At 44.1% G+C, this 25,331-nt stretch overlaps 1 protein-coding gene across 2 annotated transcripts in view; it reads right to left on the minus strand.

The window, feature by feature from the left end:
* RBM44 (RNA binding motif protein 44) overlaps positions 1-25,331 on the minus strand; it is a 444,878-nt gene that overhangs the window by 418,371 nt on the left and 1,176 nt on the right. For both annotated transcript variants that reach the window (XM_077448311.1, XM_077448312.1), the window contains exon 2: positions 1,701-1,838. In XM_077448311.1, coding sequence (XP_077304437.1) covers positions 1,701-1,833 — 133 coding nt within the window. In that variant the 5' untranslated portion in view covers positions 1,834-1,838. The remainder of the gene's footprint in view (positions 1-1,700; positions 1,839-25,331) is intronic.

Genomic DNA, 25,331 nt, shown 5'->3' on the forward strand with positions numbered 1-25,331 from the left:
GGAAAATGGGGGTAAAAGTTTGTCGTCATTCCACGAGCGGGCGCAATTTTGAAGCATGACATGTTGGGTATCAGTTTACTCGGCGTAACATCTTTCACAATATAGTTTTATTTTATTTTTTAAGTGTATTTTTACCAAAAAAACACCTTATTTTTCTAGCAAAAAAAAAATCAAATAAGAATACATTTTCAACTTGTAAACAACAAATCTCAGAAAGAGGCTCGGTCCTTCACATTTGCCAGCAATTGCAGCCTTGAGTCTTTTTTGGGTATAACGCAACAAGCTTTGAACACCTAGATTGGGGAATTTTCTGGCATTCTTCTTTGCAAATCTTCTCAAGCTGTCAGGTTGGATGGGAACCAGCAGTGAACAGACATTTTGAGGTCTCTCCAGAGATGTTTAATAGGGTTCAAGTCAGGGCTTCAGCTGGACCACTTTAGGACATGCAGAGTTGTCTCTAAGCCACACCTGTGTTGTCTTGGCGGTGTACTTAGGATCGTTTTCATGTTAAAAGGTGAACCTTCAGCCCAATCTTAGGTCGTAAGCACTATGGAACAGGTTTTAGTGAAGATATCTCTGTGCTTTGCTCAATTCAGCTTTCCATCAACCCTGATTAGTCTTGCCACCATCATGCTTCACTTTTGGGATGGTACAGGGCAGGTAAGGAGCAGTGACTGGTTTCCTCCAGATAGAACGTTTAGAACATTTAGAATTGAGGCCAAAACAGTTCAATCTACTTTTAAAAAAACAGAGAATCTTGTTTCTCAGTCTGAAAGTCCTTCAGGTGCTTTTTTTTGCAAACTCCAAACAGGCTTTCATGTGTTTTGCACTGAGAAGCTTCCATCTATCCACTCTGCCATAAAGCCTAGATCAGAGGAGGACTGCACTGGTGGTTGCCCTTCTGTAACTGTGCCCGATCTCCACACAGGCATTCAACAGGGTTACAATCAGGTTCTTCGTTACCTCTCTTACCAAGACCCTCCTTCCCCGATTGCTCAGTATGGCTGGGGGACCAGCTCTGGAAGGAGTCCTGGTTGTGACAAACGTCTTCCATTTGAGAAATTATGAAGGCCACTGTGCTCTTAGGAACCCTTCAGTGCAGAAGTTTTTTATATACTTGTCTCTGAGCTCTACAGGCAGTTCCTTTGACCTCATGGCTTTTGCTCTGATACAGTATGCATTGTCAGCTGGGAGGCCTTTTATAGATGAGAGGTGTGTGCCTTACCAAATCATGTCCAATCAATTTGATTTACCACATGTAGACTCCAATCAAAAAGGTGTAGAAACATCTCAGAACTACTAAGAAATGGGAGTCACCTGAGCTAAAATTATAAGTGTAGCTGCAAAGGGTCTGAATGCGTATGCCAATGTGATTATTCAGCTTTTCCTTTTTGATACATCTGCACACATTTCTAAAATTCGGTTTTTACTTTGTCATGAGGTACTGCATGTAGATTAGAAAAACTTATATTTAAACAACTGTATCAGGCTGCAACATGGCAAAATTTGAAAAAAAAAAAAAAAAAAAGAGCTGAAGAGGGTCTGAATACTTTCAATACACTGTACATCGGGGCCCAGTAGCTAAAGGTTTAAATGTATATGTGATAATTACATTTAGTTATGCATAAACAAAATCACTGAGAATGTTTTCTTTGACACTGCAGTGTATTCGGGATCTAGCACATATAGGATGTACTCACCTGCATAGCTATATGTTTGTGGTGCAGGTGTGTCCGTCAAGGCTTCATAGTAGTATGGAAAATCTGGAAATGTCACCGACACTGTAGTGAGACCATAAGATAGAGGCATAAGATTCTGTCTGGAGGGTAGCATGTTTCCTGCATTAAACCGAAACATGGAGCCCTATTAAAGAGACTGGTGACTTATAACACACTCAACATGGGCTCTTGCAAATCAAAACGCAGTTCTATTGTTTTAAGGCCATAAAAATGTACATAATGTGTACATATATTTGATAAAAAAAAAAAAGTTACAATTACAATCAAAAACACAAAAAGAATCAAACACTAAAAACCAATAAAATGGTAACCGGTATTTAAGAGCTAATGTTTTGTCATTAATCCCCACCAACAGTAAAAAAAAAAAAAATTGCAAGAGACAAAACAATTTTCTCCACCTGTTGATGACAAAAAGAAGGATTTATGGGAAACTACACGGCTAGCCTAAAAAGATTAAAAAAGTGAATTTACACAAGGCCCCCCGGTCCCGCTGACTGGTACCGCCGCAATCTCCACGCCAGGAGCCCAGGGCTTAGAATTCCTCCTGAGCATTCTAATTGGTCAGCGCTGTCACACAGGCTGTGCTGACCAATCACCAGCCGCATAGCCCATCCTCTAAGCTATGCAGAATACGCAGAAATGGAGAGAGGATTTCTAAGCACTGGGCTTCTGCTGCAGATATACTGGGGCTTAGAACCGGAGATTGTGATAAAGGTGAGCGGAATTGGGGGGGGGGGGCTGGGGGGTATGGAGGAGTAGTTACCTGTGTAAGTTCACCTTACAGAGTTTTCTGAAAAGGTGAACTTACACTTTAAAGTGGTGTTGCACAGACAAAAAAAATCATTACAATTCCTAACAAAAAAAAAAAATGTTTAACTCACCTCTAAATGCCTGTTGCTAGGGGATCCCTCATAGTCAGCCTCCATCAGTGCCTGGGCTGGTGACATCACTTCGCCTCGGCGCAGGAAGGGCTCAGCTCTGCCCCCTCCCTCCTGTCAGTCATCTGAAACACGTGACAGGTCCCAGATGATTGTGCGGCCAATCACGGCGCCAAGCGGAGGGGGGAGCAGGGTGTCGACCCTCCCCGCATCGCTGGACCCTGGAACAGGTAAGTGGTTCCCGATTATTAAAAGTCAGCAGCTGCAGTATTTGTAGCTGCTGACTAAAACATTTTTTTTATGGAAACTCCTCTTTAAAAATGTCCCACTACCGAATACTGTGCCATTTCTCTAAGAGCAGAAACAAATTCTGGGAACTATAAAATAAAGAATGTGATGCGCTGATTCAGCGCATCACATTCTTTATTTTATTTTTCAGTAGTGAGAGAACTCATTTAGTGACTGCTGCTTTTTTCACTAGTTATTTTCACCTTTCCATAGAGCGCAGAAGTCTCTAGATACACAAATTCTGGGAACTGTCCCAAGCTATAGGCAGCCGATTGACTTTACGGTGGGAAAGACGCAGTAAATCTAAATTTTTAACAAAGTAACACCATTTTGTCACACACACAGTGCCTTGAAAAAGTAGTCATACCCCTTGAAATTTTCCACATTTTGTCATCTTACAACCAAAAACGTAAATATGCCCTTTATTGGGATTTTATGTGATAGACCAACAAAGTGGCACATAATTGTGAAGTGGAAAGAAAGCGATAAACGTTTTTCAAAATTTTACAAATAAATATCTGAAAAATGTGGAGTACATTTATATTCAGCCAATTTTAGGCTGGGTTCACACTATTGCAAATTGAAAGGGGGTTTCGCTGCATCCAATTCGCACAGAACACTGAATCGGCGCCATAAGAGAGCCAGTCACGTACATCTCCCCAGCGGCTCAGGTGCAAATTGCACAAGAGTCCTGTGCGTCTTTTGGTCCAATTCAGGCTGAAGTCAGACCTGAAATGGTGAATGGAGACGCCCCGGACTCCTGCTGTGAGCTGCTGCGATCTCTAGTATGAATCCAGTCACATTGATACCTCTAACTCATTGTTTCTCAATTCCAGTCCTCAAGGCGACCCCCCACAGGTCATGTTTTCAGGCTTACCATTATTTTGCATGGGTGATTTGATCAGTTTCACTGCCTTAGTAATTACCACAGCAGTTTGATCTTAGAAAAATCCTGAAAACATGACCTGTTGGGGCGCCTTGAGGACTGGAGTTGAGAAACACTGCTCTAACTAATATAGTGGAACCAATTGCCTTCAGAAGGCACCCAATTAGTAAATAGAGTCCACCTGTGTGTAATTTAATTTCAGTATAAAATACACCAGTCCTGTGAAGCCCTCAGAGGTTTGTTAGAGAATCTTAGTCGAACAGCATCATGAAAGCCAAGGAACACCCCAGACAGGTCAGGGATATCATTGTGGAGAAGTTTAAAGCAGGTTTCGTTTATAAAAATAAATAAATAATATCCCAAGTGTTAAACATCTCACAGAGCACTGTTCATTTCATCATCTGAAAATGGAAAAAAAAAAAATTTGGCACAACTTCAAACCTACCAAGACATTGGCCGTCCACCTAAACTGGCATGTTAGTTAGTGCCCCATCATTGTTTTTGTACTGCTGCACAGTTGTGTAATGTTAATGTAAATTGTAAAGTTTAAATTTTTCATTCTTCATAAATATTTTAAATAAACAAAAAAAAAAAAAAAAAAAAAAGGCATGTTTTTTTTTTTTTTATGAATTTATCCAAATAATCTAAACAATAATTGGCTGAGTACAAATGCACAACACACTTTTCAGATGTTTGTAAAAAAAAAATTCAAGGCGCTGTAATCCATACCTAAGCCATAATAATAATAATAAGCACAATTTTTTTTTCTACTTTAAAGTGGCAAAAAAAAAAAAAAAAAAAAAAAAAAAAAAACTTAGTTGGATCTTTAGTCTAACCTCATAAATGTGCTCAAAAATGTAGTATGCATGCAGATCTTTTCTAAACAGGATATGCAGGATATGTAGGAGGTGTGGTTAAGAGATTTAAAGTGTTTGTAAATGGTTATTTTTTTTTTTTTTAAATAAAATATACTTCAGAACGATGCGGATATCCACCATGTAGTCACCTAGGAGCCTTAGACGACTACTGTTCATCAAGATCTATTGGACTGTTAGTTTGGGAAGTTTAAATCACTTCTGTCCCCTTCTTTCTCAGAAATTCTTGAAAGCCTTTTGTCAGCATGTATCCTTTGGCTCCCTCCGGTGGCCGCAAAAAGCAACTACAGCCTGGAAACTGAAATCTTTCCAGTAGATACTGCCTTGTAGCCTAATGCCGTGTACACACGGCCGGACTTTGACAGCAAAGGTCCAACGGATCGAATCCAGACAATTTGACCATGTGTGGGCTTCATTGGACCTTTGCTGTCAAAAAAAAAAAACCTCAGACAGACTTTACATTTAGAACATTTCAAATCTTTCCAACGGACTCGAGTCCGGTCGAAAAATCAGTTTGTCTGTATGCTAGTCCAGCGGCCGAAAACCGACGCTAGGGTAGCTATTGGCTACTGGCTATGAACTTCCTTATTCTAGTCCGGTCGTATGTCATCAGTGTCGAATCCGTCAGACTTGTGATTGTGTGTGGCCAAGTCAGTTCATTCAGAAAGTCAGTCGGGAAGAACGTCGGACCTAGTCTGCTGGAAAGTCCAGTCGTGTGTACACGGCATTACAGATCTTTTTTGTGCCATTTTGTTTCTCCTATGACAAACTGATATCCTACAACTGCTAGTCCCTTGGCCCTGGTGTATTCCTAAAGAAGCCATATCTTTGCGAAACATGTCCAGAAAATACAGTTGTACAGTATATTTCAAATATTTTGTCTCATTCTTGCTGTAAAAATGTAAGACTGTTATATCTTTAGTGTATGAAATAAAATTTGGTATTTTTCAAGTGGTGCACTGAAATTTTGGCCGCCGAAAACTGTTTTTGACATATGGCCAAAAGAAAGGGTGCCCATAATGGTGCTGAAAATGGGCAGGGTCAGCCCCAGGTGCTGCACATTGTGAGGGGGGTGATCCTGGAGGCTCAGAGTCACCCCCCCCTCCTCGCAGAGCAGTGGTCTCCCTGTGTGTCAGGGAGCTGAATTGTCCAGCCGGCCGCAGTAACAATGTTCCGCCTCATGTGATAGACGGCACACTGATCCAATGCCGGGGACATTGAATCAGTGCGATGTGATCAAAGGGGGCGGGACGTTACCACGGCCGGGAAATTCAAATACAGCTCTGTGACACAGTGGGAGATCGCTGCTCTGATCCAGGCACTGGCGAGGCTGCATTAATCTCTTGCATGTCTGCAGTCTGACCATCTCCTGCATCGTGTCTGCTAGAAGCGCACCAAATGGAAATTTTGCCAATACTATTAGCAGTGTGTTTAACCACTTTCAGACCGGACCATTTTGCTGGTCAATGACCAGAGGTCTTTTTACAATTTTGCACTGCGCTGCTTTAACTGGTAATTGCGCGGTCATGCAATGTTGTACCCAAACAAAATTTGCGTCCTTTTCTTCCCACAAATAGAGCTTTCTTTTAAAAGGTATTTGACTGACTCTGCGATTTTTATTTTTTGCGATATAAACGTAAAAAGGCCGCAAATTTTGAAAAAAAAAATGATATTTTCTACTTTGTTATTAGAAAAATCCAATAAACTCAATTTTAGTCATACATTTAGGCCAAAATGTATTCAGCCACATGTCTTTGGTAAAAAAAAGTCAATAATTGTATATTTATTGGTTTGCGCAAAAGTTGTCACATCTACAAACTAAGGTACGTTTTCTGGAATTTACGCAGCTTTTAGTTTATGACTGCCTATCTCATTTCTTGAGGTGCTAAAATGGCAGGGCAGTACAAAACCCCCCCAAATGACCCCATTTTGGAAAGTAGATACCCTAAGGAAATTGATAAGAGGCATGTTGAGCCCATTGAATATTTAATTTTTTTGCCTCAAGCGATTGAATAATGACAAAAAAAAATTTTTTTTTTTTTTTTTTTTTTACACAAAGTTGTCACTAAATGATATATTGCTCACACATGCCATGGTTATATGTGGAATTGTACCCCAAAATACATTCTGCTGCTTCTCCTGAGTACACATGTGGTCGACTTTTTGGAAGCCTAGCCGCGTACGGGGCCCCGAAAGCCAAGCACCGCCTTCAGGATTTCTAAGGGCATACATTTGTAATTTCACTCCTCACTACCTATCACTGTTTTGAAGGCCATAAAATGCCAATATGGCACAAAACCCCCACAAATTATCCCATTTTAGAAAGTAGACACCCCAAGCTATTTGCTGAGAGGCATGTTGAGTCCATGGAATATTTTGTATTTGGCACAAGTTGCAGGAAAATTACAAACTTATTTATTTTTATTTATTTTTCACAAAGTTGTCACTAAATGATATATTGCTCACACATGCTATGGGCATATGTGAAATGACACCCCAAAATAAATTCTGCTGCTTCTCCTGAGTACGGGGATACCACATATGTGGGACTTTGGGAGCCTAGCCGCGTACGGGGCCCCGAAAACCAAGCACCGCCTTCAGGCTTTCTAAGGGCGTACATTTTTGACTTCACTCCTCACTACCCATTACAGTTTTGAAGGCCATAAAATGCCAAGATGGCACAAAACCCCCACAAATTACCCCATTTTAGAAAGTAGACACCCCAAGCTATTTGCTGAGAGGCATGTTGAGTCCATGGAATATTTTATATTTTGCCACAAGTTGCGGGAATATTACAAACTTTTTTATTTTATTTTTTCACAAAGTTGTCACTAAATTATATATTGCTCACGCATGCCATGGGCATATGTGAAATGACACCCCAAAATAAATTCTGCTGCTTCTCCTGAGTACGGGGATACCACATGTGGGACTTTTTGGGAGCCTACCCGCGTACGGGGCCCCGAAAACCAAGCACCGCCTTCAGGCTTTCTAAGGGCGTTACAGTTTTGAAGGCCATAAAATGCCAAGATGGCACAAACCCCCCCCCCCCAAATGACCCCATTTTGGAAAGTAGACACCCCTAAATTTAGGGGTACACTAGTGAGACTAGGTAATAAATGGCGGGTGCCCTGAAACTATAAAAAAAATAACTAACCAACCAGCGTCACCTGTAACAGTTATATGGTGATCACTGGTGAAAGGGTTAACTAGGGGGCAATCAGGGGGCTTTATGCGGTAGTATATGGGGGTCCCCGGCGCTATAAAAAGCTGCGGCGAACCTAAATATCTACCTGCCTAACTAGCGTCACCTGTGACACTAATACAGCGATCAGAAAAACGATCGCTTATTAGGCTGGGTTCACACTGGAGCGATGCGGGAACGCCACGAAATCCGTGGCGGGTTCCCGCATCGCATGCCTCCCGGCGGCAGTTCACACTGCCCTATGCGAACTGCTGGGAGTGTCAGTGAAATGTTAATGACACCCCCAGATCAGTTCGCATATCGCAGTGCGATCTGCAAACTCGGATCGCATGGTGTGAACACCCATGCGATCCGATTCTGCTGCGGACCAAAAAAAGGGTCCCGTGCGAGTTTGCGGCGGGTGCGGCGCAAATTCAGCCATACTATCTGTATGGCTGAACTCGAATCGCACAGAGATCGGATGTGATTTGCACTGCAGTGCGGTGCGAATCACATCCGCTCTCATAAACCGCTGCAATGTGAACCCAGCCTTAGTGACACTGGCGACGGGGGGTGATCACGGGGTTAAACCTTTATTGGGGGGGTTAGGGGGGTACCTTAGAACTAAAGGGGGCTAACCCTAACTGCCCTAACAGTTATTAGTCACAAATGACACCCGCCGGGTGATCAGGGGGTTAAACCTTTATTAGGTAATAAATGGCGGGTGCCCTGAAACTATAAAAAAATAACTAACCAACCAGCGTCACCTGTAACAGTTATATGGTGATCACTGGTGAAAGGGTTAACTAGGGGGCAATCAGGGGGCTTTATGGGGTAGTATATGAGGGTCCCTGGCGCTATAAAAATCTGCGGCGAACCTAAATACCTACCTGCCTAACTAGCGTCACCTGTGACACTAATACAGCGATCAGAAAAACGATCGCTTATTAGGCTGGGTTCACACTGGAGCGATGCGGGAACGCCACGAATCCGCGGCGGGTTCCCGCATCGCATGCCTCCCGGCGGCAGTTCACACTGCCCTATGCGAACTGCTGGGAGTGTCAGTGAAATGTTAATGACACCCTCAGATCAGTTCGCATATCGCAGTGCGATCTGCAAACTCGGATCGCATGGTGTGAACACCCATGCGATCCGATTCTGCTGCGGACCAAAAAAAGGGTCCCGTGCGAATTTGCGGCGGGTGCGGCGCGAATTCAGCCATACTATCTGTATGGCTGAACTCGAATCGCACAGAGATCAGATGTGATTTGCACTGCAGTGTGGTGCGAATCACATCCGTTCTCAAACCGCTGCAATGTGAACCCAGCCTTAGTGACACTGGCGACGGGGGGTGATCACGGGGTTAAACCTTTATTGGGGGGGTTAGGGGGGTACATTAGAACTAAAGGGGGCTAACCCTAACAGTTATTACAGTCACAAATGACACCAATGCAAAAAAAAAAAAAAATGCAATTGGTGTCACTGTGACTGGGGGGGCAGGGGTAATTGGGGGGTGATCGGGGGGTGAAGGGGGGGTGTGAGTGTGCCTGGCATGTTCTACTGTGTAGTGTCGTGTTGGTGCAACTCACCGATCCTCTCTCCTCGGTGCCGGAACGAAAAATACCGACACGGAGGAGAGATTACATCACTTCCTCTGCCTGTGTTTACATTACAGGAGAGGAAGTGATGCAATGCTTCACTTCCATTCGTCAGGAGCGATCGCGACGTGGTGGCCATGAATGAATGGCCGCCCCCTTATCCCAGATCGCTCCTGCACGGATACCGACCGCCGCTGGCACCGGGGGGGGCCGAATCGGGCCCCCCACCCGCGGGAAGGCAGGGACGTACAGGTACGACCATATGCCTGCCCGTGCCATTCTGTCGACGTATATCGTCGTGCGGCGGTCGGCAAGTGGTTAAGTAGGAGATTGATTACATATCTCTTGTAACATGTCTGCAAAGTGTAATTTTAGGCCGACTCACACCATCGCAGCGCTATGAAATTTAAAAACAAACAATCAGTATACATATAGATCATACAATTCAAATGGCAAGCAGCTACTTGTAATAGTACAAGATTGTATCAAATCAACACATAAAAAGTACTCAAATACTAAAGCAGCGCTCCTGTCAGTTGATAATATGACCGGCTTTCATATGGTTCTTAACATATGAGAAATGGATGAATGACAGATGGTGGTGAAAAGTCCCGAAAGCACAAGTTGATGGTCCTAGTGTTGAATGGTAAATGTGAACAGTACACCAAGGTCCTCACACCGTGCGTCACACTCCCCTAAGGGGTTCTCACTCACCAAACAGTAGATTTCAAGCCTTGACATACTTAGATAGCCATCATCCACATCACAAGCTGGGTCAGAGCTGCATATCGCCTCCACAGGTACTCGGATATAGGAGAAGAAAAACTCCACAGAACAGGATTCCGTTTTACATTTTATTGCAGTTCTCCACTTTTTAAAATACTTATTTTTTTCCCCCTCGCAGTTTGATAATAAAGAGCTCATACACTGACTGAGCCACAACTGCCTGTTGCTTGAAATCTACCTATATTTGGTGAGCGAGAACCCCTTAGGGGAGTGTGACAAACTTGGGACTTTTGACCACCATCTGTCATTCATCTATTTCTCATATGTTAAGAACCATATCAAAGCCGGTCATATCAACTGACAGGAGCGCTGCTTGAGTATTTGAGCAATTTTTATATGTGTTGATTTGATACTATCTTGTAGCTGCTTGCCATTTTAATTGTATGGTCTATATGTATACTAATTGTTTTTAAATTTCATAGTGCTGAAGTGCTGAGATAGTGTGTCAGGCTAAAATTACACTTTGATTACATATCTCTGTTACCGAGAAGGTCAGAGAGCAATAATTCTAGTGCTAGACCTCCACTAACTCTAAACTGGTAACCTGTAGAAAATTAAATTTTTTTAAAGTGGTTGTAAACCCTTACAAACCACTTTGACCTACAGGTAAGCCTAGATTAAGGCTTACCTGTAGGTCCAAGAAATATCTCCTAAACCTATATGGTTTAGGAGATATTTGCCCGAAAACAGGCACCGCTGTCTACGGCGCATGCGCCATAGACAGCGGCGCGCAGGCGCACTGAGTGCGGCATTCTCAACGACGGAGCTGCCGCGCGTGGAGTGACATCATCGCGGCTTCGCCGAATGACAGCGGCGGAGCTGCGAGACCCCACCAAGAAGATGGATGCAGCGGACTACAGGGGACAGCGGCGACTTCGCTGGCTCCTGTGTCAGGTAAGTGACACATAATGGACTACTATGCGATGCATAGTAGTCCATTATGCTTTGCCTTTGCAGGAAAAGAAAGAGGAAGTAAACTCATCAGGGTTTACTTCCTCTTTAAAGCGTTGTCTATGGAGATTTTTTTTTTTTTTTTTTGTTTTTGTTTTTTTTAAGTACCCTAGTTTGGTGCCATTGCACATGCAATTTTAAAGTACATGTTAGGTATCCATTTACTTAACCACCTCAATACTGGGCACTTATACCCCCTTCCTGCCCAAGCCATTTTTCAACTTTCAGCGCTGTCACATTTTGAATGACAATTGCACGGTCATGCAACACTGTACCCAGATGAAATGGTTATAATTTTTTCCCCACAAATAGAGCTTTCTTTTGGTGGTATTTGATCACCTCTGCGGTTTTTATTTTTTGCGCTATAAACAAAAGAATGACAATTTTGGAAAAAAAATAAACTTTTTTACTTTTTGCTATAATAAAAATCCAAACTAATTTTTCCCTCAGTTTAGGCTGATATGTATTCCTCTAAATATATTTTTGGTAAAAAAACAAAAAAAACAAAATCACAATAAGCATAAATTGGATTGGTTTGCACAAAAGTTATAACATTTACAAAATAGGGGATAGGTTTATAGTATTTTTTTTTACTAGCAATGGCGGCGATCTGATTTTTATTGTGACTGCGATATTGTAGCGGACATATCGTACACTTGACACATTTTTGGGACCATTCACATAGCGATCCGTGCTATAAAAATGCATTGATTACTGTATAATTGTGACTGGCAGGAAAGGGGTTAACACTAGGGGTGCTCGAGGGGTTAATTATGTTTCCTAGGGAGTGATTCAAACTGGGGGGGAAGGAGACTCACAAGGGGAGGAGACTGATCGGTGTTCCTCTGTACTGAGAACACACCATCAGTCACCTCTCACCTGACAGGAGGTGGATCTGTGCGTTTACACACACAGATCCACGGTCCTGCTGTGTTACCGGGTAATCGCGGGTGCCCGGCAGACATTGCTGCGTGCGTGCCCCCTGGTGGGCCGGAATGGCGCGGGCGTCATACGACGCCCTCCCAGAACGAGAGCTGAGCTGCCTGGCCGTCATATGACAGCCGGTGGACGGCAAGCGGTTAATAGTAGCAACATCTTTCATATTATGCAATAAAAATTCATTAACCACTTAAGTCTCGTACCACTTTTCAGCTAAAGGACCAGGCCCCTTTTTGCGATTTGGCACTGCGTCGCTTTAACTGACAATTGCGCAGTCGTACGACGTGGTTCTCAAACAAAATTTCTGTCCTTTTTTTACCACAAATAGAGCTTTCTTTTAAGGGTATTTGATCACCTCTGCGGTTTTTATTTTTTGCGCTATGAACAAAAATAAAGCGACAATTTTGAAAAAAAAAAATGCAATATTTTTTACTTTTTGCCATAATAAATATCCCCCAAAAATATATAAAAAAAACTTTTTTGCCTCAGTTTAGGCCGATGCGTATTCTACATTTTTTTGGGGAAAAAAATAAACATAAAATCGCAATAAACATTTATCGATTGGTTTGAGCAAAAGTTATAGCGTCTTCAAAATAGGGGATAGTTTTATGGCATTTTTATCAATTTATTTTTTTTACTAGTAATGGCGGCGATCGGCGATTTTTATTGTGACTGCGACATTATGGCGGACACGTCAGACAATTTTGACACATTTTTGGGAACATTGGTATTAACACAGCGATCAATGCGATTAAAAATGCACTGATTACTGTAAAAATGTCACTGGCAGTGAAGGGGTTAAAACTAGAGGCAGTGTAGGGGTTAAGCGTGACCTAATTTTTTTTACTGTAGGGGAGCGTGGCTTGGCGTGCGACATCAGTGATCGTCGTTCCCTATGACATACAACAGACGCTCAGTGACAAGCTCACTAGGAAGCACGGGTAGAGGTTTGTTTACACTTACCTCTCCCCGTTCTTCAGTTCTGTGACCCAATCGCGGGAGGGGAGTGGGGTCAGTCTGTCAGTGCTCAGATCTTATGCCGTACACTGCATCAAATTAGTGCATTGCTGTCTTCCCAGAAGGAAGCCCCCTCTAAAGATGATGCACAAGAAAGCCCACCAACAGTATGCTGAAGACAAGCAGACTGAGGACCTGGATTACTGGAACCATGTCCTGGTGGTCTGACGAGACCAAGATAAACTTATTTGGTTCAGATTGTGTAAAGCGTGTGTGGCGGCAACCAGGTGAACCAGTACAAAGACAAGTGTGTCTTGCCTACAGTCAAGCATGGTGGTGGGAGTGTCATGGTCTGGGGCTGCATGAGTGCTTCCGGCACTGAGGAGCTACAGTTCATTGAGGGAACCATGAATTAGAAACATGTACTGTGACATACTGAAGCGAAGCACGATACCCTCCCATGGAAGACTGGGCCGCAGGGCCGGATTCCAACACAACGACCCCAAACTCACCTCCAAGACGACCACTGCCTTGCTAAAAAAGCTCAGGGTAAAGGTGATGGACTGGCCAAGAATGTCTCCAGACTTAATCCCTATTGAGCATCTGTGGGGCATCCTCAAAACGGAAGGTGGAGGAGAAAAGTTTATAACATCCACCAGCTCTGCGATGTTGTCATGGAGGAGTGGAAGAGGACTCCAGTGGCAACATGTGAAGTTCTGGTGAACTCCATGCCCAAGAGGGTTAAGGCAGTGCTGGAAAAACAGCAAAACGGAGTTAGGTACCTGGTAACTCTAAGAAGTATTCCAGGGCAGCATCCAAGAGATAGGCCTCTCCTCCCTGAAAAGGGAAACACAATAGTCCACCATTATAAAATGTGTTGGCCTTACCCGTGTGCCTCAGTAATATTAAAAGCACCGAAGGAACTCTCAAGTAAGCCAATGTGTCCCCACAATACCCGGTATTATTGCTTAGGGTGAGAACTAGTGCTGCCCTGGAAGACTTCTTGGAAAAAAAGTGTTACCAGGTACCCAATTCTTTTCTCCAAATTGTCTTCCAGGGTAGCATCAGAGAGGATGTATCAAGCAATACTTACTAGGGTGGGGATAAGGCCTGGAGCACCTTGCAATCAAAATGTCTGGTCTTGACTGGACAGCTGACCGCTACGGTAGTGCCTTGCGAAGGTAGTGATGCTCGACCATGTCGCTGCCCTGCAGATTTGCTCCGGTGTTGCCCCTGCTCTCTCTGCGATCAAGGTTACCCAGACTTTCGTGGAGTGGGCTTTGACTCCGCTTTCCTTTATTGACTCCTGTATGGAGGATGAATAATGAGGTAGTTCTTCGCCAGCCTTTTGTTCTCTGGGGATAAGCTATGAGTATTTTTCTCACATCTAGCGTGTCGGATGTGTCTCTTTTCTTGCCATCCATCGAATTTGGAAGCAAAGGGATAACCATTCTGCATCCTGTGGAAGATTGAAGAGACTTTTGGTAGGAAAGCTGGGTCTGGCTAGAGTACCATTTTATCTGTCAGGATCAAGCAGTATGGTTCCAACATGGAAAATGCTTGAATTTTGCTCTCTTCTGGCCGACACTAGGGCCACTAAGAGTGCTGTTTATCCAAGCTTTCCTCTAGTGGGTCAAATGGGGGAAGAGAGAAATCCTCTGAGCAATCCTCTGTAGAGAGGTCCCATGTCTGAGTTCTGCCGACTTTCCTGGGTCTAGCTCTATTTAAAAGAGATCAGGAATCTCTTTATGAGCGGGTGTCCAGAAAGGAGGATAGTGCTGCCACTTGTACTTTCAGTGTGCTCTGGAAGATGTTCTTGTGTGCTCCCTCCTGCAGGAAATCCAGACTCGCTGGGATGATTTCTCTGTCGGAATCCAGTAGGTCTGGCAGTATCAGGTGTGGCTGGAGACAGATTTTTCAAGTGGCTGAACCATGCTCTGAGGCCAGTGGGGTGCTATGAGTATCACCAACCATTGCCCTTTCTTCCGATTTTTTTTAATCACTTTCGGTATCAGAGCGGTCGGAGGAAATGCATAACACAACTGTTTTGACTGAATGCGTGTACTCTGATGTTGCCATCTGTGGGACCCAGCGAGAAGAACTTCGGGTTTTCTTTGGAGGCAAACAGATCCACCTCGGATACGCCCCATGTTTGCGTGGATCACGCAAACATGGGGCGTATCCAGTTGATGAGCCTGATGGAAGCGATCCTGTCATGGGCCAAGATAAATATAAGATCAATCTTGGCATCCACCTAAAAGGGACAGACAATGCACTGGCAGATTTTTTTTTTTTTTTTTTTTTTTTTAAGTCGCAAGAACATAAAACAGAGTGATCACTAAACCAAACCACCACCTTGTGGATCACAAGGTGGTGGTTTGGTTTAGTGATCACTCTGTTTTATGTTCTTGCGACTAAAAAAAAAAAAAAAATCTGCCAGTGCATTGTCTGTCCCTTTTAGGTGGATGCCAAGATTGATCTTATATTTAATCTTGGCCCATGACAGGATCGCTTCCATCAGGCTCATCAACTGTTGGGATTTTGTGCCTCCTTGCTTGTTCAGATATGCCACCATCGTGGCATTGTCTGACTGAATCCTGAGGTTTGCCCTGTATAGCTAGTTGGAATGCTCTCAGGCCTACGATCATCTGGCGTTCCATTTTATCTGTGTACAGAGATCCCCCATGTGCACCCACCACCCTATGATACTGGCATCTGTGGTGATCCTGACACAGTGTTGGCTTGAGCCCATCTTGCGCCCCAGCAGAGCGGATTGAGCCACCACTGAAGACTTTTTGACCAACCTCGGAACAGGAACGGATGTCTCTAGGGATAATGGGTCGCCATCCCACTGGGTCAGAATGTAATTCTGTAGAAGCTTTATGTGAATATGTGCCCAGGTGATGACTGAGGATTGAAAACATCAGTCCTAGCACTGCCATTCCCCACCTGATAGTTATGAACTTGGTCCTCACTAGAAAGGTTATAACCTCCATGATTTTCTCGTTCTTTTCTTCCGTGAGGAAGGTTTTGGTTATTTTGGTGTCCATCACATAACCTAAATATACTACTCTCTGGCTTGGGGTCAGCTGAGACTTTTCTGTATTTATTATCCACCCTAGTTTTTTTTTTTTTTTAAATAGGATATGCTTGTGCCAAGATTGAATCCGCAAAGAAAAGCAGATTGTCTAGGTATGGTATCACGCCTATGCCTTGTTGTCTCAGGCCCTTTAGAGCTCCTGCCATTATCCTTAAAAAGATCCTGGGAGCAGAAGGATGCCAAAGAGGCAAAAAATGTGGACTGCAGATGCAGGGTAGCGGCTGGACAAAATTCGTTTCTTGTAGCCTCCCTCCACTGGTGGGCAAAGGCTGCCAATCAGAACCCCCCCCCCCCCCCCCCCACCTGAAGACCATCATTGTTTTTTGTTCTTTGGGATGGGTGTCAAGGATAAAGTCTCCCTTTTTTGTTTTGCTGTCCCTAATGCTTTTTTGCTCCTAGTTTGTTAAATTTCCTGGATTGACGAAAGGGCGTCTTCCCCCGCTTCTTTAGTCTGGGGGGACCCTTTGTGCTTTGCTGCAGTTCTGTCCACGACAGTTTCTATGTCAGGCCCAAACAGCAAGTCTCCCAAGAATGGGATTCCACAGCCTGTTCTCGGAGGCGATACCTCTTCCCATGACTTCCACCACAGGGCTCTTCTGGCTAAATTCACTAAGGTCGTGGCCCTTGAAGATATTCTCAATATTTTGGCCCGAAGCATCCGCTAGGAAAGCTGCCACTCTGGTTAGTATGGGAATGGTTCTCACCAACTCTTCCCTTGGCATGTCTCCTTCCAGCAACTCTTGCAGTTTAGTCAACCAAACCAATAGGGTGCAGGTTGTGCAGGTGGAAGCTATTGCTGGGTTCCAGTTCGCTGCTCCAGCTTCCCAGGCTCTTTTCAATAGCGCCTCTATTTTCTTATCCATAGGATCGTTTAAGGTCCCTGTATCGTCGAAAGCCAAGTCATATTTGTTTGCAACTCTCGTGAGGAATACATCAACTTTTGAGCACTTCGCCCAAGTCTTGGCGTCTTCCTCTGCAAAGGGATACCCGTGTTTGACCGGGGCCGTTATGAAGAGCTTCTTTTCTAGCTCCTTCCACTACCTCTTAACTATGTTTTTAAGAGTTTGATGCAACAGGAACATTCTGTGTTTTTTGGACTGAAGTGCTTTGTATATTTTGTCGTGCAGGGAAAGCTTTATGGCTTTTTGCTCTTGGATACCCAGTGTGTTGACTATAGCCTTCAGAAGATTATGCGTATCTTCTGAGGAGAATATTGTGCCCTCAGATGGCGGATCATCCTCCTCAGAGTCTAAGCATAAGCCATCCTCGGACTCTTGTTTGGATTCACCCGAATTGACCTGCTGTTCCGCCTCTTCCCCGCTACCCAAGGGAATACACACTCTGCTGGTAGATGGGGGTACTGGCTTGGCTGGAGCTTGCTGGCACCTCTAGTTTCTCAATTGCTGGGTGCAGTGACCCAATAGTGCTCTTTATTTCTTTTTTGAATTGAGCATGTCTCTGAGGAAGCCTTGCGACACCTTTGCTACCATTTTGTGTATGCATTTTGGCATAGTGGCCTTTTCCAATCAGGAGAAAACCGATGTCTGAGATGCATGCCTTGCTGCTGGTCTTCACCCTTTTTTCCCCATTCGGGCCTTTACCTGCTACTAAGCACAAAGGACCTGGGTGCGGTAGGCGGGTTACAGATGCACCAAGCAAGTGTAAGGTTTGTAGTGAGGTAAAGACAGGAGACTCCAAAGTACATTGGCTTACCTTGGAGCTGTCCTGGCATGCACGATCTGCAGGGCAGGGTGGAGAAGCATTTGATATGGTCAGTCACAGGGATCCTCTGCTTAGAGGGCTCTTTTTAACTTCTCCCTGCATCAGCTCCAGCCCCGCCTCCAGCTGTCCCCATGCAGGTTGGTGGACATATCTGCACATGGCGCTTCCTGCTGGTGTCCTCCTTCCTGGCATTCCATTAGGGAGGGAGGCCTTTGATGATTTCTGTCATTTTATCTTTTATTTTTTTTAAATTTGCGCCACCGCCTGGAAGTGATGTCACCAAAAGTGATGCACACCATTGTATGTCCAAAAAGCTTCCAGCCTTCACCAAAATGGCCGCCGACCAGAACCACGTGGCTGGAAATTACATTAGCGGCGTCCCAGCACAATCTTGGTACACCTCCCAGGGCCGGCCATATACACATGCAGCCAAAGGAGACTGCAGGGTGCAGAGGGCAAAATGCTGAATGCTATCACTCAGAATATGAGCAGGCAGCGGGCGGCCCACCACCAGTGGAACAGCGACATTTGGGGGAAGTGCTAGCGGCATGCAATACAGCTTGGGATAGTTGCATACCCCACTGTAGGGGTGAAACTTCGGGCAGAGCACTACAGCTCAGGTTGCTGCCCCTGCTCACCCTCCCAAGGCCCGCTAGGCTGATTGGGATTCTGGCCAGGAGTCCCCTGCAGAAAGCACAGAGACTAGAAAAATAAACGTTTGTGGCTCCTGTGAGGAAACACAAATAACTGGCACATAGGCAAGACTAACAAATTTATAATGGTGGACTAATACGTTTCCTGTTTCAGGGAGGAGAAGCCTCTCAGATGCTGACCTTGAAGATGATTGGAGAAAGTATAATACAGTGTCCCTATAGCAAGGTAAAAAAAACTTCTGCCTATAGACTCACGCACGTCTTTCTCCTGCCCAGGACTACATGTCTCACAAGGCATTGCTCTACACATATTCACAAGTTTTCAGACACTTACTGACCTGTATGAACGGTGTACTGAGCTGAACTGTATTTTCTGATATGTAAACAAATAATGTATTCTGTATGCAGGCCAACTAATCAGTTGACCAAATAATCGATGAAAATAGCTGACAAATATTTTCATAAGTGATTAAATTGATTAGTTGATTTTAGCCTTACTGCCAGCACCCTCTGATTGGCAAGGAGGAAGACAGGACAGATCTCTGACAATGTAAACAATATGGAGCTCTGTCCTGTCAGCGGGGACGTGACCATTTTTTGTTTCAAAAGCCGGAACATGCCTCTATAAGGTTTAATGTACATGGGACGTTTTTACAAGCTCTCCTGAATGATTTAACTTGATAGATAGAAACCCACATTTAAAACGTCTGTTTTGCCACCTTTACGTGCCGCATTTGCACTTAGAAGCTTTTGAAACAAAAAAATAATCTTTTAATATATATATATATATATATATATATATATATATATATATATATATATATATATATATATATATATATATATATATATATATATATACATATATATATATATACACACACACATACACACACACACACACACACACCGAAATTTCGGCCGCCAAAACATATCGGCCGAAACTGCCCTTTTCGGCAATTTGCCGAAAGGAAAAAACGGCCGATAATTGAGCCGAAAATGGGGCGGGGCCTGGGCGGAGCACTGCCCCCGCCCCTGGTGCCACCCATCATGGGAGATCTATAAACGCAGGAGAGCCGCCTCCGCTGCCTGGCTCAGTAGAGCACCGGGAACATCACAGCTTTAATTTCAATAGCTGTGTGTTCCCCTGTTGCACGCCGTCGCATACAGCCCCCCCCCCCCCCTGTCGGGGGAATTGTGATAGACAGATTACCCTTCCAGATTGGATGGGTGATCTGTCTATCACAGTTCCCCGGACAAGGGGGGAGGGGCTGTATGCGACGGGGGAACACACAGCTGTTGAAATTAAAGCTATGATGTTCCCGGCGCTCTATTGAACCAGACGGCGGAGGCGGCTCTCCTCTCTCTTCGCTGCATCACTGGCTGCACGGGAACAAACACACTGATCTCTTTTATCATGTCGCCAGTCTCTGACCACCTCCTGTACCAATGCCGCCAGTCTTTGACCACCTCCTGTATAAAAATATATTTTTTAAAACAGTCATTTTCGGTATCGGTGCCGTTTCGGTATCGGCCTAGTGTATTTTTCATTATCGTCACCAAAAAAACACATACACACATACATACATACATACATACATACATACACACACACACACACATATATACCAGGGCTCGACAAAACCCGGGCGCCAGGTCGCATTGGCGACTAGAATTAGCGACCTGGCGCCTGGGGCAGCACAGCTGGGGGTCTCCTGTCTCTGTGGACCCCCCCCGGCGTGATTGCGTCGGGCCGCGCCGCCGGCGGCCGGTAATTGAGCCCCCGGCTTTGAGGCCTTCTGTGATCCTATTCCCTTCTGTGATCCTATTCCTTCTGGAATTTGGCGCCCTCTTGTGGTGGCCGTTGGAATTACAACAAGCAATGCTAATGGAGATATCTCCTTCCATTTACTTAGAACACCTAAACATACATACATACATACACTTTTTTTTTTATTCTAACACCCTAGAGAGTAAAATGGTGGTCGTTGCAATAATGTCTGTCACACCATATTTGTACAGCGGACTTACAAGCGCACTTTCTTTGGGGAAAAATAATTTATTTAATTAAAAAAATAAGACATCCAACCTGACAGCTTGAGAAGATTTGCAAAGAAGAATGCCAGAAAATTCCCCAATCTAGGTGTTCAAAGCTTGTTGCGTTATACCCAAAAAAGACTCAAGGCTGCAATTGCTGGCAAATGTGAAGGACCGAGCCTCTTTCTGAGATTTGTTGTTTACAAGTTGAAAATGTATTCTTATTTGATTTTTTTTTTTTTGCTAGAAAAATAAGGTGTTTTTTTTATTTATTTTTTGGGTAAAAATACACTTAAAAATAAAAAAAATTATATTGTGAAAGATGTTACGCCGAGTAAACTGATACCCAACATGTCATGCTTCAAAATTGCGCCCGCTCATGGAATGGCGACAAACTTTTACCCTTTAAAATCTCCATAGGCGACGTTTAAAAAATTCTACAGGTTGCACGTTTTGAGTTACAGAGAAGGTCTAGGGCTAGAATTATTGCTCTCACTCTTCCGATCGCAGCGATACCACACATGTGTAGTTTGAACATTGCTTTCATATATGCGTTCGCTTCTGCACGCAAGCTTGGCGGGACAGGGCGCGTTTAAAAAAAAAATGTTTTCTTTATTTTAACTTTTATTTTTATTTTTTTCACTGTTCTTTTAAAAAAAAAAAGTGTGTCACTTTTATTCCTATTACAAGGAATGTAAAAATCCCTTGTAATAGAAAAAAGCATGACAGGTCCTCTTATATATGAGATCTGGGGTCAGAGAGACCTCACATCTCATATTTACACTAAAATGCAATAAAAAAAAAAAAAATCATCATTTGAAAAAAATAAAACAAATAAAATGTCCCTCTAAGAGCTATGGGCAATGACTTGGAGACAGGTGGGGGCTGGGGGCGCTATCTTCCCCTTACTCGTCTCCATGTTAGGCCAGGGACAGGTCCAGATCGCCGTCACGGACCTGGCTCCTAGATTCCAAGCAAATTTGTCAACCCCTGATATATACATACATACATACACACACACATATATATATACATATACACACACACACACCTTTTTTTTTTTTTCTGGAGAGCACACGCTATGTGTTTTTGTCATTTAACTTCACCCTTAAACCGCGGTTTCGGTTTAATTGTTCTAAATTTTGACCTCAGTACCAGTCTGACTGGACTGCAGGGTGTTCTGCCTGGCCATGGGTGGCGCTGTCACTTTTGGCAAGTATTGAAACACAGTCTAGTTGGGTGCATTAAGATTATTCTCTCTCTGAACCAGCCCAGTGGTGTGACGAACGCGGGTGTCAGATCCCTGCCCTCCTCGCTAACAGCTGCACCCAGCACAAAGATTTTCCAGCTTGCGGGACCACAATCTAGGTGCGGGCAGCCTGAGAGCGATTGTCACTGGGCTAATTACAAAATTAACCCTTTAACTGCCACCACCCCCGTTTAAAAAGACAGAGCCGGGGGGACTCGTAATTTTAGCAATACCAATTATAAGTTTAGAACACAACACACACTGCCACCACAGACAGGTCTTCTCAGTGCCTTACTCTACCACAGTAGCGCCCTTTTAAGAGACAGGTTCGTTTATGGTTTGCATAAAGAGCTTTAAAGACAAGGTTAACACTTTTCAACATAAGGGTTTATTATGAAAAGGTCAAGGTTGGTCGAATAAAACATTTACAGAAAAAGGATGTTTCAAAAAATAAAGACAATATACATCCACAAAGAAATAAGGTAGAATTGGGAAGGAAGAATACTTGCAATTAATGTCCGAGAGTTGATCAGAGTTCAATCGATGAGCAAAGGTAATCGGTTCTCAAACTTGGTAATTGTTCTTGCTTGGATGGTAAAAGGAGAACTGACCATTGCCTTGGCCTCTCCTCTTTTCTGTCAAATCAAAGGGGGTGTTGACAGCGACCAGTGACCAATCGTCTGGTCATCTTGTTTAGGGGTTGGTTGCTGGGAGGTGTCTACACTCATGACCCTGTGCCAGGTACACTTTGTGATACATATTCATATCTCTGCCTCTCTACTGTTTATAGACTGCAGATATCCATTTTAGTGATCAGCGTGATATTTGCTTCAAAAACAAGTCCACACATGACAGGTTTCCCATTTCAGGGTTACCTAGGAGGAGTAAGGGGTCCCAGTAGCTTCCCATATGACCTGACATAGGGGTGTCTGGACTTGAAACATTAGAAATTATCTGAGGAAACTAAAATATGTCCATATCATGGCTGTGCTATGATGGCTTTGAAAGTTATAAAAAATGTTGAAGTTTCAAAACTTTACTAATCTGTCTGCATGCTATGTGGTTTGAAGTATTTACGACGGGTATCTGTTGGTTCTCTGAATGGAGAGGGTGACAGTTTTACGACAGGCCGGAATATCCTGCCAGGCAACTTGAGCCTTGTTTATTGACCTAGCCTGGTTCTGCTTCCTCTGCTGAGATAACCTTTCTTCCCTTTTGAAAATTTAAAAGCTTTGGATTCCTAAGACAAGGGAGGGGGAAGTTCAGATTATTCTAAGGTTAGCCAAACTGTCATGGCTGCGTTCCAAACAACATGGAAACTAGTTACAACATCTCCTGTCCCGGATGTGACATCGTTACAAGTGGGAGTGTCACTCTTGCTGTGCTTCCTGGGAGAGGGTACTTAAAGGTGCAGATGGCACGTGTATCAGGGTTCCAGTCCAGAAGTGGTTTCTGGCTGATGGTCCTGGTCCTCCTGACCAGCCCCCAGGACTTCCTTGGCCTGGTGTGCAGATCCACCCAATTTTATGTCTCTGGGCTGGCTAGCTCTAGGCAAGGAAACCGCAGGAAGGATTCGGAGGTGGTCCAGTGTCGTCTCGGTTAATGGTGAGGCCCAGCAACTGTGAAGTTATCCAGGGTAGGACTCTTTGGGAGAAGGCCACGCATAGGTTGGCACAACAAGAGCCTGGACAAGTTGAAAGACCCAAGTGAATCCGATCTCGTGCGGTATCGCCTGACCAGCTGCAAGATACTGGTACCATACGAGGGCTCTACAAATTATCAGTTTACCAAGGTGACCTACATAAAGTCTGTGGCAGAGACTTGTTCATGATCTGAGTACCCTGTTGGTTGCTAGGCCTGGTGAGAGGAGGACTATCCATAAGGGTGAAAATCCAGCTGTGAATGGCTATTCTCTGGATTTACTGATACAAGAGACTTTTTTTACACTAGCACTAAGAGTACCTGGATTTTCCCTACCTAACCCTCTAACCCTGTGTCGAGAGACTGTGTTAACTATTTTTCGCAAATAAAAATCCCTTCAAGTGTATCTGGCGTCAGTCTCTGCAGTCCTTGGGCCATCTACCTCGGGAAACCCCTAGATGCACACGAGGTGAAGAAGGTATAGGTAAGCCCAATAAAATCATCCGCTCCCTCGCGGGTCTGGGATAGAGATAAACAAGAATAAAACATAAAAAAAATGTAAATAGCCAAAAATGAAAGACGACTATAAACGAAACGCGAGGCAAGTTACAGCGTTTAGCACTGGAAATGCATCTGAACTCATTTAATTAAGATAACATTGGATGAGTTCAGGGGCAGCTGAAAAAAAAAAAAAAAAACAGCCAACTGCCTCTGAATGTCAGTTTACCAGCAGGAGTGTACATGAGGCCAGTGCCTCACACTGGTTAGGCACACATTTAACCCTTTGATTACCCTAGATTTTAAACCCTTTCTATCCAATGGCATTAGTAGTGGCAGTGTATATTTTTAGTACTGATTCCCACAGTGTCAAAAGTGTTAGATTGGCCGCCATAATGTAGCAGTTCTACTAGAAGTCGCTGAGCGCTGTCATTACTAGTTTTTTTGTTTATAGTTTGTAGAAGCTATAACTTTTGCGCAAACCAATTATTAGGATTTGTTTTTTAGCAAAATACATACTGGTCGAAATTTAAGAAAGATTTTTTTCACATTTTTTATTGGATATGTTTGAGGGCCAGTTCACAATAGAAATGCAGTCCGGATGTATTCCAGATGATTTCTGCATGCGCGTTTTTTGGCACGTTCCAGTGCTTTCCCCCCCCCCCCCCCCGACCTTCAAATAAGGACATGTGCTTTTGATGTGTTTTCCAGCACAGGAAAAATACAGAATGTCCTATTTTTTTCTGGGATGCACTGGAACTGCAAACACTGGTGTGAACTACGCAATTGAAAACCATATAACCTACTTTCCATGCATTTTTGATGCAGAAAAAAAAAAACGCACTGGACTGCATGTGATGTAAACTAGCCCTTATAGCAGACATTTTTTCAAAGTGATTGGTCTTTTTTCGTTTATAGCACAAAACCCCTTTGAGTTGGATGGGAGGAGAGTGGGGGGGTTGACACTTTGGGGAAGATGATAGAGGAAAACTTTGGGCTTAATGGGAGGAGGGTAGATGTGAGGAGAAAGAACACTTTGGGGTAGATGGGAGGGGGGACGCATTGGGGTAGATGGGGGGGGGAGGAGGGGGAGCGACACGTTGGGGTAGATGGGAGGGGGGGAGGAGGGGGAGCGACACGTTGGGGTAGATGGGAGGAGGGGGGAGCGACACGTTGGGGTAGATGGGAGGGGGGGGAGGGGGAGCGACACGTTGGGGTAGATGGGAGGAGGGGGGAGCTACACGTCGGGGTAGATGGGGGGGACACGTCGGGGTAGATGGAAGGGGAGGAGGAGGGGGAGGGACACGTCGGGGTAGATGGGAGGAGGAGGACACGTCGGGGTAGATGTGT

The sequence above is a fragment of the Lithobates pipiens genome, unplaced genomic scaffold, assembly GCF_037356315.1.
Source record: "Lithobates pipiens isolate NorthernLeopardFrog02 unplaced genomic scaffold, aLitPip1_a1.2 Scaffold_22, whole genome shotgun sequence".
Lineage (NCBI taxonomy): Eukaryota > Metazoa > Chordata > Amphibia > Anura > Ranidae > Lithobates > Lithobates pipiens.